Raw genomic sequence first — 13,341 nt, forward strand, 5'->3', positions numbered from 1 at the left:
GTGGCAGACTGATCCAGTTCCAAAGGGCTTGGGTCAAGCACTAGTGCTGATACTGTACTCCAAATGTACTCCTCCATGTGGCTTTGAGATTGAAATCTGTCTTACCATGATTATTACTTTTTATAGGCACTGTATGTCACCATATACAGTCCTGAGATTTGTTTTCTTGTGAGTGTACTCAGTAAATACAAAGAAACAGAATAGAATCAATGAAAAACCCCTCCCAACAAGATGGATAGATGCCAATGTGCAAAAGACAACAAACTGCAAATCAAAAAGAAAAAAATAATAAATGTGCAATAGATATCAAGAACATGAGATGAAAAGTCATTGAAAGTGAATCCATAGGTTATGGGAACAGTTCAGTGTTGGGGTGAGTGAAGTTGAGTGAAGATATTCCTACTGGTTCACAAGCCTGATAGTTGAGGGGTAATAACTGTTTGTGAACCTAGTGGTCTGAGTCCTGAGGCTCATGTACCTCCTTCCTGATGGCAGCAGCAAGAAGAGAGCATGGTCTGGATCACTTCTATGGATCTCACTGATCTGAAGACAATACCTTCAGAATTCACACAATATCAGGGAGATCCTGGAGGAAAACCCAACGTAGTCTGCAAGCGAACTGCAACTTGGAAGAAGATATGTTTTCCAGCAAGACAATAACCCCAAGTGTAAAGCCAAAGCTACACAGGAATGGCTTAAAAATAATAAAGTCTATGTCCTGGAGTGGCCAAGTCAGAGTCCAGACCTCAAGCCAATTGAAAATTTGTGCTGGACTTGAAAAGGGCTGTTCAGTCACAATGCTCAATGCAATCTGACAGAGCTTGAGCGGTTTTGTAACGCAGAGTTAGGAAAAATTGCAGTGTCCAGATGTGCAAAGCCTACAGAGACCTATCCACACAGACTCCAGGGCTGCCACAGGTACATCTACTAAATACTTACTTGAAGGGGGTGAATACTTATGCAATCAATAAGTTTGTGCTTTTTATTTATAATTAATTACAATCAGTTTGTAGGAATCTGTTTTTACTTTGACTCGGAAGGGTCTTTTCTGTTGATCATTGTCAAAAAAGCCAAATTAAATCCATTGTGATTTGATAAAACAATAAAAAAATTCCAAGAGGGATAAATACTTTTTACAGGCACTCTATATATATATATATATATATATATATATATATATATTTCTAGAACGCCTACAAGATGACTTTTTAAGAGCAGCTCATGTTTCAGCCCACTAGGGGTTCTGGATTGGGTGCTGAACCAGAATTGATTAGAGAACTTAAGGTAAAAGAAACCTATAAGGAGAGTAGTCATGATATGATAAAATTTACTCTGAAATTAAAGAAGGAGAAGCTAAAGTTAGATGTATCAGGATTACAGTGGATTAAAGGGAATTGCAGAGGCATGAGAGAGGAGTTGGCAAAAATTGATTAAAAAAGAACATTGGCAAGGATGATGGCAGACCAGCAATAGCTGGAATTTCTGGAAGCAATTTGGAAGGCACAGGATATGTACATCACAAAGAAGAAGAAGTATTCTAAGAGCAAGGTGACACAACAGTGGCTAACAAGAGAAGTCAACGCCAGCATATAAGCCAAAGAGCAAATACAATAGAGCAAAAATTAATGGGAAGTTAGAAGATTGGGAAGCTTTTGGAAAGCAACAGAAGGCAACCAGAAGTAATTAAGAAGGTAAAAGTGGAATACGAAAGTTATCTAGCCAGTAGTGATATTAAAGAGGTTACCAAAAGTTTCTTCATAAAGTGTAAAAGAGAGACGAGAGTGGATATGGGACCACAGGAAAATGATATTGAAGAGCTAGTAATGGGGGACAAAGAAATTGCGAATGAACTGAATAAGTGTTTTGCATCAATCTTCACTGTGCAAGACACTAGTAAGTAGTATGGTGGAAGTTTCAGGTGTCAAGGGTCATGAAGTGTGTGACGTCACCATGACTAGAAAAATCCACTTGTGGGTTCTTGGGAAATTAAAGGTCTGAAGGTAGATAAGTAACCTGGACCAGATGGTGTGCACAGCAGAGTTCTGAAAGAAGTGGCTGGAGAGATCATGGAGAAATTATTAATGATCTTGCAAGAATCACTAGATTCTGGAATGGTTCTGGAACACTGGAAAATTGCAAATGTCACCCACTCTTCCAGAAGGGTGAAAGGCAGAAGAAAGGAAATTATAGGCAGATAGTCTAACCTCAGTGGTTGGGAAGATGTTGGAGTCAATTGTTAAGCATGTGGGCTACTTGGAGGCACATGATAAAATAGGCCATAGTCATCGTAATTTCCCCAGGTGAAAATCTTGCCTGAAAAATCTGTTAGAATTCTTTGAAGAAATAGCAAACAGGACAAAGGAGAATTAGTTGATATTGTGTATTTGGATTTTCAGAAGGCCTTTGACAGGGTGCCACACATGGGGCATATTAAAAGAATGGGCAAGGAAGTGGCAAATGGAATACAGTGTCAAGAAGTGTATGGTCATGCACTTTGGTAGAAGAAATGAAAGAGTTAACTATTTTCTAAAAGGAGAGAAAATATATAAAAACTGAGGCATAAAGAGACTAGGGAGTCCTTATGCAGAATTAACCTATAAAGGTTAATTTGCAGGTTGAGTGTATGGTGAGGAAGGCAATTCATTTCAAGAGGACTAGAATATAAAAGCAAGGATGCCATGTTGAGACTTTATAAAGCACTGGTGAGGCCTCATTTAGAGTATTGTGAGCAGTTTTGGCCCCTTATCTTAGAAAGGATGTGCTGAAACTGGAGAGGGTACAAACAGCTTATCATATGAAGAGCATTTGATGGCTGTGCACCTGTATTCCATAGAATTCAGAAGAATGAGGGGTGACCTAATTGAAACCTATTGAATGGTAAAAGGCCTTGATACAGTGGATGTGGAGAGGATATTTCCAACATTGGGAGAGTCTAAGATCAGAATATACAGCCTCAGAAAAGAGGGTTGTCCTTTTGGAACGGAGATGTAGAGGAATTTCTTTTGCAAGAGAGTGGTGAATCTGTGGAATTCTTTGCCACAGGCAGCTGGGGAGGCCAACTCTTTCTGTATCTTTAAGCAGAGGTTAATAGATTCATGATTGGTCAGGGCATGAAGTGATGTGGAGGCAAGGCAGGAGATTGAGGCTGAGATGAAAAATGGATCAGCCATGATGAAATGGTGGAATAGACTCAGTGGGCCAAATGGCCTTATTGTGCTCCTGCATCTTATAGTATTGTTGTACTTTAATAATAAATTTACTTAGAACTTTGAGGAATTGGTAGATTTGTTGAGCAGAGCACATATGATTGGATTTCTGGTTTAACCAAGGTATTATTGAAGTGAATGGCCCTGAGGTTTCTTAAAGGATTTTAACTGCTGAATGAAATTAAAGACTTTCCCTCAAACAGCAAGAAGAGTTCTTCACTGATCACAACTTTCATGATGTGAACACTTAACATTGTGTGAATTCAAAAGTTCAAATTAAATTTATAATAAAAGTATGTATATGTTACTATATACTGACCTGAAATTTGTTTTCTTCCAGGCATTTATAGGAAAATAAAGAAATGCAATAGAATTTACAAAAAATATACATAAACAAAGAGCAACAAACAACCAACGTGCAAAAGAAGACAAATTATGTAAATAATACTAAGAACATGAGTTGTCTGCAGATCAGTGAAATTAGAGTGCATAAATACTGAGGCAATCTATGGTCTATTAATAACAGCTGCTTTAATGGATTGGCTAATGGGTCCTCTTTAACTTGAGTACTTTACATTGGTTGGGCTAGTTAATAGTATTTCTCTGGGATTGAAACAGTACTGTGCATTATTTAATGGATGCTGCTGGCTAAAGTGGGGTTTCACAGAAGGAAGATAATTTGAGAACATGTGTCCGTGAGATTTAGGTATTTTTTAACATTATTTTGAAAGGTCAAATCTGTGAGGGTGTAATCTGGAATTATGTGAACAGAGCAGATATTAATTCAACTAAGAATTAATCTTCAGTTTTTATTGTAAATTGCAGGCAGTAGGTAGAATTTAAAGGTACAGGCTGGCCCTCAGTCTAAGAGATTGCATATGGATCAGCCAAATTTAAGACAATGGGGTTGCGTTAATAGCCCTGCATCAACTGTGGGTCTAAGGAATTTGCACCATTGTAACATTGTGAACATCGTGTAAATTCAGGGAAGTTTGTAATTAGTTTGTCCCAGGCAAGGTATCTGAATGTTCAGAGGAGTCTCCCACTGTAGATATACAATGCAAAGGAAATACTGTCAACCCAAAATACAAAGTACAAAGTTCAAAGTAAATTCTATTATCAAAGTACCAATATGTCACCATATACAACCCAGAGATTCATTTTCTTATGGGCATACTCAGTAAATCTATAGAATAATAACCGTAACAGGATCAATGAAAGATCAACCAAAGTGCAGAAGACAACAAATTGTGCAAATGAAAATATAAATAAATAGCAATAAATAATGAGAACATGAAAACATGAGATAAAGAGTCCTTAAAAGTGCAATAATTGATTATGGGAACATTTCATTGATAGGGCAAGTGAGTGTAATTATCCCCTTTTATTCAACAGCCTGATGGTTGAGGGGTAGTAACTGTTCTTGAACCTGGTGGTGCAGGTCCTGAGACTCTTGTACCTTTTACCTAATGGCAGCAGAAGAAGAGATCATGACCTGGGAGACAGGGATCTCTGATGATGGATGCTGCTTTCCTACAACAGTGTTTCATGTAGATCTGCTCAGTTATTGGGAGGGGTTAACCTATGATGTACTGAGTCAAGTCCACTAATTTTGTAGGTTTTTTCATTCCAAGGCATTGGTGTTTCTAAACCAGGCCCTGATGCACCCAGTCAATGCACTCTTCACTACACATCAGTTGAAGCTTATTAAATTTTAGTTGTCCTGCCAAATCTCCATAGACTCAAAAGGAAGTAGAGGTGCTGGCTTGCTTTCTTTGCAATTGGACTTACATGCTGGGTCCAGGACAGTCCTCTGAAATAGTAACACCCAGGAATTTAATGTTGATAACCCTCGCCACCTCTGATCCTCTGCTGCAGACTGTCTCATGGACATCTGGTTTCCATCTCCTGAAGTCTATAGTCACCTACGCTCTGTCCGCCAGAGAAAGCAGGATCTCCCAGTGGCCATACATTTTAATTCCACATCCCATTCCCATTCTGATATGTCTATCCATGGCCTCCTCTACTGTCAAGATGAAGCCACACTCAGGTTGGAGGAACAACAACAAAAAAAAAATTGGATAGGTATATGGACAGGAAAGGAATGGAGGGTTATGGGCAGAGTGTAGGTAGGTGGGACTAGGTGAGAGTAAGCATTCGGCACAGACCTGTTTCTGTGCTGTAATTGTTATATGATTATATGTAACACCTTATATTCTGTCTGGGTAGCCTCCAACCTAGTGGCATGAACATTGATTTCTCTAACTTCTGTTAATGCCCCTCCTCCCCTTCTTACCCCATCCCTGATTTATTTATTTTCCCTTCCTCCCTTTTTTTCTCTCTCTCTGCCCATCACTCTTTGCCTGTTCTCCATTTCCCTCTGGTGCTCCTCTCCCCCTTTCTTTCTCCCTAGGTCTCCCGTCCCATGGTCCTTTCCCTTCTTCAGTTCTGCATCCCTTTTGCCAATCACCTTTCCAGCTCTTAGCTTTGCCCCACTCCCTCCTGTCTTCTCGTATCATTTCGGATTTCCCCCTCCCTCCCACTTTCAAATTTCTTACTATCTTCTCTTTCAGTTAGACCTGATGAAGGGTCTCGTCCCGAAATGTCAACAGTGCTTCTCCCTATAGATGCTGCCTGGCCTGCTGCATTCCACCAGCATTTTGTGTGTGTTGCTTGAATTTCCAGCATCTGCAGATTTCCTCGTGTTTGCGTATAACAACATGATGTTGTTAAGTTTGTGGGACTCTACTGGGTATCTCCAGAAGAATACCTGTTTGTGATGATGATTAAGGACACCTATATCACCAGCTTTGGTGTCTCTCTGGTGACTTTGATCACAATCACAACAGCTGATGCTGATGGAAGGCTAGTTTCTGATTTTTGGCCTTTGACTGAATTGGTTTCATTTTCAGAATGGGGAAGACTGTTCCAGACAGGAAGGAGATGGTGTTACTGATTGGAGAATGAGTGTCTCTCCACAGAACTTCACTCCCCATAGTATAGGTGGTGTTCCCTGCATTCCACCAATTCCTCATCCTCTCCTCTATTATATCAGAATCAGAATCAGAATCAGCATGGTGGGGGGGGGTGGTGTGGAAGTGTCAGAGTCAGAGTCAGACTCTCCACCAGAGTACCAGAGGCAGTGTGCTGCAGCTGGAGTCAGTGCTGCCCCACAGATTTCGCTTGGCAGAAGACAAGCTACGTATATTGTGTTCAACTGGAGTCTGATTTAACATTCATGATTCAGGGACTTGGACTATAGATTTTTTGTGTGTGACTGTATTTTACTGTTATCTTATTTGTGCCTTGTGCTGTGTGTAACTGTTGGTACTGCGTTTTGCACCTTGGCCTCAGAGTAATGCTGTTTTGTTTGGCTGTATTCATGTGTATGAATGAATGAATGAATGACAATTAAACTTGAACTTGAATCCAAATAAAAAACACAAAATGCTGGCAGAACTCAGCAGGCCAGACAGCATCTAATGGGAGGAGGTAATAATGACGTTTCGGGTCAAAACCCTTCATCAGGAGTGAAGTAACATGGGATGGTTGAGGGGGGATAAGAAGTGGGGGGAGGGATAAAGTAGAGAGCTGGGAAGTGATAGGCTGGAGGGAAATGGGCTAGGGGGAAGGTGGAGAATTATGGGAAATAAAAGAGAAAGAAAGATAGGGCTGGGGGGAGAGATTATAGTGGGGGGGAAGAGAGAGAAAGAGAATCAGACTAAAATAATAGATAGAGATGGGGGTAAGGGTGGGGGGCAGGGGTATCAACGGAGGTCACTGAGTTGGATGTTCATGCCGGCAGGAAGGAGGCTACCTAGGCGGGAGATAAGGTATTGCTCCATCGAACTGCGTGTGGCCTCATTTTGACGGTAGAGGAGGCCATGGACAGACATGTCGGAGTGGGAGTGGTCTGTGGAATTGAAGTGTGTGGCCACAGGGAGATCCCGCCACTGCTGGAGGACCGAGCGCCGGTGTTTAGCGAAACGGTCTCCCAGTCTGTGGCGGGTCTCCCTAATGTATAAATGGCCACATCGGGAGCACCGGATACAGTTTATCACCCCAGTTGACTTGCAGGTGAAGTGGTGTCTCACCCAAAAGGACTGTCTGGGGCCTGGGATAGTGGTGAGGGAAGAAGTGTGGGGGCAGGTGTAGCACTTCTTCCGTTTGCACGGATGAGTGCCCGGAGGGAGGTCCCTGGGGAGGGATGGGGGGGGGGAATGAATGGACAAAGGAGTCGCATAGGGAGCGATCCCTGCGGAAAGCTGAGAGTGGGGGGGAGGGGAAGATGTGGTTGGTGGTGGGATCATGTAGGAGGGGGCGGAAGTTACGGAGGATTATACGTTGGATCTGTAGACTGGTAGGGTGATAGGTGAGGACCAGGGGGACTCTATCCCTAGTGGGCTGGCGGGGGGATGTGGTGAGGGCAGAGGTGCGTGAAATACGGGAGACGCGATGGAGGGCAGAGTTGATAGTGGACGAAGGGAAGCCCCTTTCTTTAAAAAAGGAAGACATCTCCTTTGTCCTAGAATGAAAGGCCTCATCCTGAGAGCAGATGTGGCAGAGGCAGAGAAATTGAGAGAAAGGGATAGCATTTTTTTCCTAGAATGAAAGGCCTCATCCTGAGAGCAGATGCGGCGGAGGCGGAGGATTCCCAGAATGCCACACGCAGGTCGATGAAGCAATACCTTATCTCCCACCTAGGTAGCCTCCTTCCTGCTGGCATGAGCATCCAACTCACTGACCTCCATTGATACCCCTGCCCCCCACCCTTACCCCATCCCTGTCTATTATTTTAGTCTGATTCTCTTTCTCTCTCTTTTCCCCCCTCACTATAATCTCTCCCCCAGCCCTACCTTTCTTTCTCTTTTATTTCCCATAATTCTCCACCTTCTCCCTAGCCCATTTCCCTCCAGCCTATCACTTCCCAGCTCTCTACTTCATCCCTCCCCCCCACTTCTTATTCCCCCCTCGACCATCCCACGTTACTTCACTCCTGATGAAGGGTTTCAGCCCGAAACGTCGTCACTACCTCCTCCCATAGATGCTGTCTGGCCTGCTGAGTTCTGCCAGCATTTTGAGTTTTTTATTTATTTCCAGTATCTGCAGATTCACTCGTGTTGCCTTTGAACTTGAATCCAGTTCAATATCTCTCACATATGTTGTGAAATTTGTTCTTTTGTAAAAACAGTACAGTGCAATATATAAAATATACAATAAATTGTAACAAATATGTTAAAAGAGAGCAAAAATATAGCAAGCTGGTTCTTATCGTTTCATAGAGCGTTCAGCTATCTGATGGCAAGAGAAGAAGTTGCTGTTCCTAAAATATTATACGTGTGACTTCAGGCTCCTGTACCTCTTCTCTGTTGGTAGTTAATGAGAAAAGGACATGTCTGGGATGGTGGGGTCCTTCAAAATGGATGACACTTTTTTGAGGCACCACCTTTTGAAGATGTCCTCAATGATGGAGAGGCTCTGTACCCATGACAGAGCTGGCTGAGTGTACAGTCCTCTGCAGCTTTTTCCTATCCTGTGCAGTGGCCTCTCCATACCAGACAATGATGCAACTATTCAGAATGCTCTCCATCTTACATCTGTAAAAATTTGCTGGAATCTTTGATGACATACCAAATCTCCTCAAACTCCTAATGAAATATAGCCACTGTCTTTTTGGCAATTGCATTAATATGTTGGGCCCTGGATGGATCTACAGAGATGTTAACATCCAGGAACTTGAAACTGTTCACCCTTTCCACCACTGACCCCCTTGGTAGGAACTGGTGTGTATTCTGTAAACTTCCCCTTCCTGAAGTCCACAATCAGTTCCCTAGTGTTAATGACGTTGACTGCAAGATTATTGTTGCAACACCACTCAACCAGCTGACCCATCTCACTCCTGTACACATTCTAAGTATAGCGTACTTGCTTTTATTATTTGAGTCCAAAGCATTGAGTTTACGAGTAGGGATGTCAGATTACGCTTATGGAGAACACTGCAGATTATTAATTTATTAATGGGATGTGGGAGTTCCAGGTAAGCCAGTATTTATTGCCATTCCTAACTGCTCTTGAGAGAGTGGTGTTGTGCTGTGGCAGTGATTGTGGTGAATCTGCTGCCACAATGTGGTTGGAAGGGAGAATTCCACTCCACATTAACATTTCAAGGGGTGTTGCTGATATTCAGAAATCACTCTGAAAGTAATTGCAATTTTGTTCTTTTCTGTGACCTCAGGATTCAAATGCTAACTACAGGAAGGTAGTCAGAAAGCTAATTCCACACTTGAAGTATTTGGACGATATTCCTGTGAGTGAGAACTGTACTCGGTTTAACCATACCGCCAGTGAGGACTGGCTGATTGTGAAGGAAGCAATTAAGGATGGAATCTCGGCCAAGGACCTTGGAAACCTAGGTCTGTTGAAAAACTCCTGAAAAGCACCACACTTGCCCGTGAAATGTGCTCATTAACAGAAAAGGCAGAATCATCTCTCATAACTTGTTAAACACTTACTTGTGCTGCTAATATCTGTGGCAAATATTGAAATGGATCAGTAAATTACCAGGGACTAGTTCAACCAAAATGAAATAACTCCCAGCCTTTAACTTAAACCCTCCAAATGTAACACATTTTATTTAATATATTTATTAGGAATACCATAAGAAACAAAACACTAATCATCTGGCAAAATTACAAAGAAAAATATCTTATGAAGATAGGTTGAGTGATTCATGGCTTTTCTCTTTGGAGTGAAGGACGATAAGAGATGACTTGTTAGAGGTGTACAAGATAAGAGGCATAGATAGAGTGGACAGATATTTTCCCAGGGTAGAAGTGGCTAATACAAGGGGGCATAAGTTTAAGGTGATTCAATAAAAGTATTAGGGGGTGTTAGAAGTATTGGGTGCATGGAACATCTTGCCAGGGGTGGTGATAGAGGCAAGTACATTATAGATAAGCACATGGATGATAGGAAGATGGACAGATTTGTGGAAGGGAAGGTTAGATTGATCTTAGTGTAGGTTAAAGAGTTGGCTCGACATCATTGGCTGAAGGGCCTGTACTGTTCCATCTTCTAAAACAATTGTTTTGAATGCATGCAGATGCTGTTGTTGGCCCAGGGAGATCAGCTTCTTGGCAGCATCAAACCTCTTCATCTACGAGACAGTCGACCTGCCAGAGACCCTACAGTGCTGGGAGAGTCTCCACACTGTTACCCACTGGCACCTACAGGATAGGAGCTGCTGACAACTGGCTTCAAGATGGTGCCAGTGACCTAACACACGGTACAGTGTTCCAGTTCATTCTGTATTTCACCATTTCTGAAGTACTGGTGATGTAACCTTTCTATGCAGTGATATTTCATGTTTTCAACTCAAGTTCAACTTCATTTATTGACATTCAGCCTAGTTTACCCCAAATGGTCTTCTGGACCAAGGTGCACAACACATGACATATAATTCACACACATAACACATAAAGTAATATTACCACAAATAATAAAGTCTATTTATGATACGTTAGAAAGTAAACAGTATAAGCTACTGTCACTTCATACGTGATGAGACCTGGGTGGTGGCAGGGAGTTCAGTAGTCTTATGGCCTGGGGGAATAGTGATGTCTCATTTCTGTACCCAGGTACGGGAAGCATCTTTTGTGGAAATCCTGTCACAGCTCTCCGTGCAAGAAAGAAGAAACAAGGTGTAAGGTTTTTATTCACTGTTAATTGAATTAAGTTTGAGATGAAGTGATGCTGTACCCAAGGTAGTGAAGAAATAGAGTTAAATCCTTCAACAGATGCTACATCTGATTCAAGGTTGTTTAATATCATTTCCAGTGCACAAGCACTCCCAATCTGATGCAGCACAAAGCAACTCACAATAAGATAAAGAACACAATAATAAAAAAACACAATAATTTTAAGTACATAACTCAGAAGGCACAATATATATACATCCCAAAGTTGAAGAAGTATTCTAAAGGAAAGATGACACAGCCATGGCTAACAAGAGAAGTCAAAGCCAACATAAAAGCCAAAGAGAAGGCATATGATAGAGCAAAGATTAGTGGGAAGCTTTCAAATACCACCAGAAGGCAACTAAAACAGTCATTAAGGAGGCAAAGATGGAATACAAAAGTAAGTTAGCCAGTAATATTAAAGAGGCTACCAAAAGTTTCTATGGATACGTAAAGTGTGAAAGACAGTTGAGAGTGGATATCGGATGGCTGGAAAATGAAGCTGCAGAGGTAATAATGGGGGGGACAAAGAAATTGAGGACTAACTAAATAAGTATTTTGCATCAGTCTTCACAGTGGAAGATGCTAACAGTATGGTGGAAGTTCCAGGTGACAGGAGCCATGAAGTGTGTGAAGTAGTAATAATCTTTCAAGAATCACTAGATTCTGGAATGGTTCCAGAAGACTGAAAATTGCAAACTCTTTAAGAAGGGAGCAAGGCAGAAGAATGGAAATTATCAGCCAGTTTGTCTGACTTGACTGGTTGGGAAGATGTTGGAGTCAACATGGATGTGGTCTCGGGGTACTTGGAGTCGTATGATAAAATAGGCCGTAGTCAGCATGGTTTCCTCAAGGAAAAACTTGCCTGAGAAATCTGTTGGAATTCTTTGAAGAAGTAATAAGCAACGCAGGATAGACAAAAGAGAATTGGTGGATGTTGTGTACTTTGATTTTCAGAAGGCCTTTGACAAGATGCCATAATGAGGCTGCTTAACAAGTTAAAAGCCCATGGTATTAAAGGAAAGATAGTAGCGTGGATAGAGCATTGTCTGATTGGCAGGAGGCAAAGACTGGGAATAAAGGGAGCCTTTTCTAGTTGCTGTTGGTGTCTAGTAGTGTTCCACAGAGGTCTGTGTTGGATTAATTCTTTTTACATTTTATTTCAATGATTTGAATGTTGGAATTGATGGCTTTGTTGCAAAGTTTGCAGACAATATGAAGATAAATGGAGGGGCAGGTAGTTTTGAGGAAGTAGAGAGGCTACAGAAGGACAGACAGATTAGGAGAATGGACAAAGAAGAGGCAGATGAAATACAGTGTCAAGTCATGCACTTTGGTAAAAGAAATGAAAGGGTTGACTATTTTCTAAATGGAGAGAAAATACAAAAAACTGAGTTGCAAAGAGACTTGTGCAGGATTCCCTGAAGGTTAATTTGCTGGTCGAGTCTGTGGTGAGGAAGGCAAATGCAATGTTAGCATTCATTTCAAGAGGACTGGAATATAAAAGCAGGGATGTAATGTTGAGACTTTATAAAACAATGGTGAGGGCTCACTTGGAGTATTGTGAGAAAAGTTTTGAACAGCTTGTCATATGAAAAGCATTTGATGACTCTGGGCCTGTATTCACTAGAATTCAGAAGAATGAGAGGTGACCTCATTGAAACCTATCAAATGGTAAAAGGCCTTGATAGAGTGGATGTGGAGAGGATGTTTCCTATAGTGGGAGAGTGTAAGACCAGAGGACACAGCCTCAGAATAGAGGGACATCCTTTTTAGAACAAAGATAAGGAGGAATTTCTTGAGCTAACAAGTGGTGAATCTGTGGAATTCATTGCCACAGGCAGCTGTGGAGGCTGTCTATAAGTATATTTAAGGCAGAGGTTGATAGATTCTTGACTGGTCAGGGCATGAGGGGATATGGGGAAAAGGCAGGAGATTGGGCCTGAGAGGAAAAATGATGAAATAGTGCAATGAACTCAATGGGCCAAATGGCCTAATCTTATGATCATAAATGTTGAAATGTTGATCCAGACGTTTATAATATTATGAGAGGCTAGGATGAGGTTAGTGATTAGGATAACATAGACCTCTATCACCTCTATCAGGTCACCTCTCATCCTCTGCCACTCCAAGGAGAAAAGACCAAGTTCACTCAATCTATTCTCATAAGGCATGCTCCCCAATCCAGACAACATCCTTGTAAATCTCCTCTGCACCCTTTCTGTAGTTTCCACACCTTCCTGCAGTGAGGTAACCAGAACTGAACACAGTACTCCAAGTGGGTTCTGACTAGGGTCCTATACAGCTGTAACATTACCTCTCAGCTCTTAAACTCAGTCCCACAGTTGATGAAGGCCAATGCACTGTATTGCCAATGCACACACAGTCAACCTGCGCAG

General features: G+C 41.7%; 1 protein-coding gene across 4 annotated transcripts in view; it reads left to right on the forward strand.

Moving 5' to 3' along the window:
• The window catches only part of lrrc56 (leucine rich repeat containing 56), a 272,028-nt gene that overhangs the window by 221,415 nt on the left and 37,272 nt on the right, over nucleotides 1-13,341 (forward strand). For all 4 annotated transcript variants that reach the window (XM_059976253.1, XM_059976254.1, XM_059976255.1 and 1 more), the window contains 3 exons: nucleotides 9,442-9,619; nucleotides 10,309-10,491; nucleotides 10,844-10,908. In XM_059976253.1, coding sequence (XP_059832236.1) covers nucleotides 9,442-9,619; nucleotides 10,309-10,491; nucleotides 10,844-10,908 — 426 coding nt within the window. The remainder of the gene's footprint in view (nucleotides 1-9,441; nucleotides 9,620-10,308; nucleotides 10,492-10,843; nucleotides 10,909-13,341) is intronic.

The sequence above is a fragment of the Hypanus sabinus genome, chromosome 7 (assembly GCF_030144855.1).
Source record: "Hypanus sabinus isolate sHypSab1 chromosome 7, sHypSab1.hap1, whole genome shotgun sequence".
Classification (NCBI taxonomy): domain Eukaryota; kingdom Metazoa; phylum Chordata; class Chondrichthyes; order Myliobatiformes; family Dasyatidae; genus Hypanus; species Hypanus sabinus.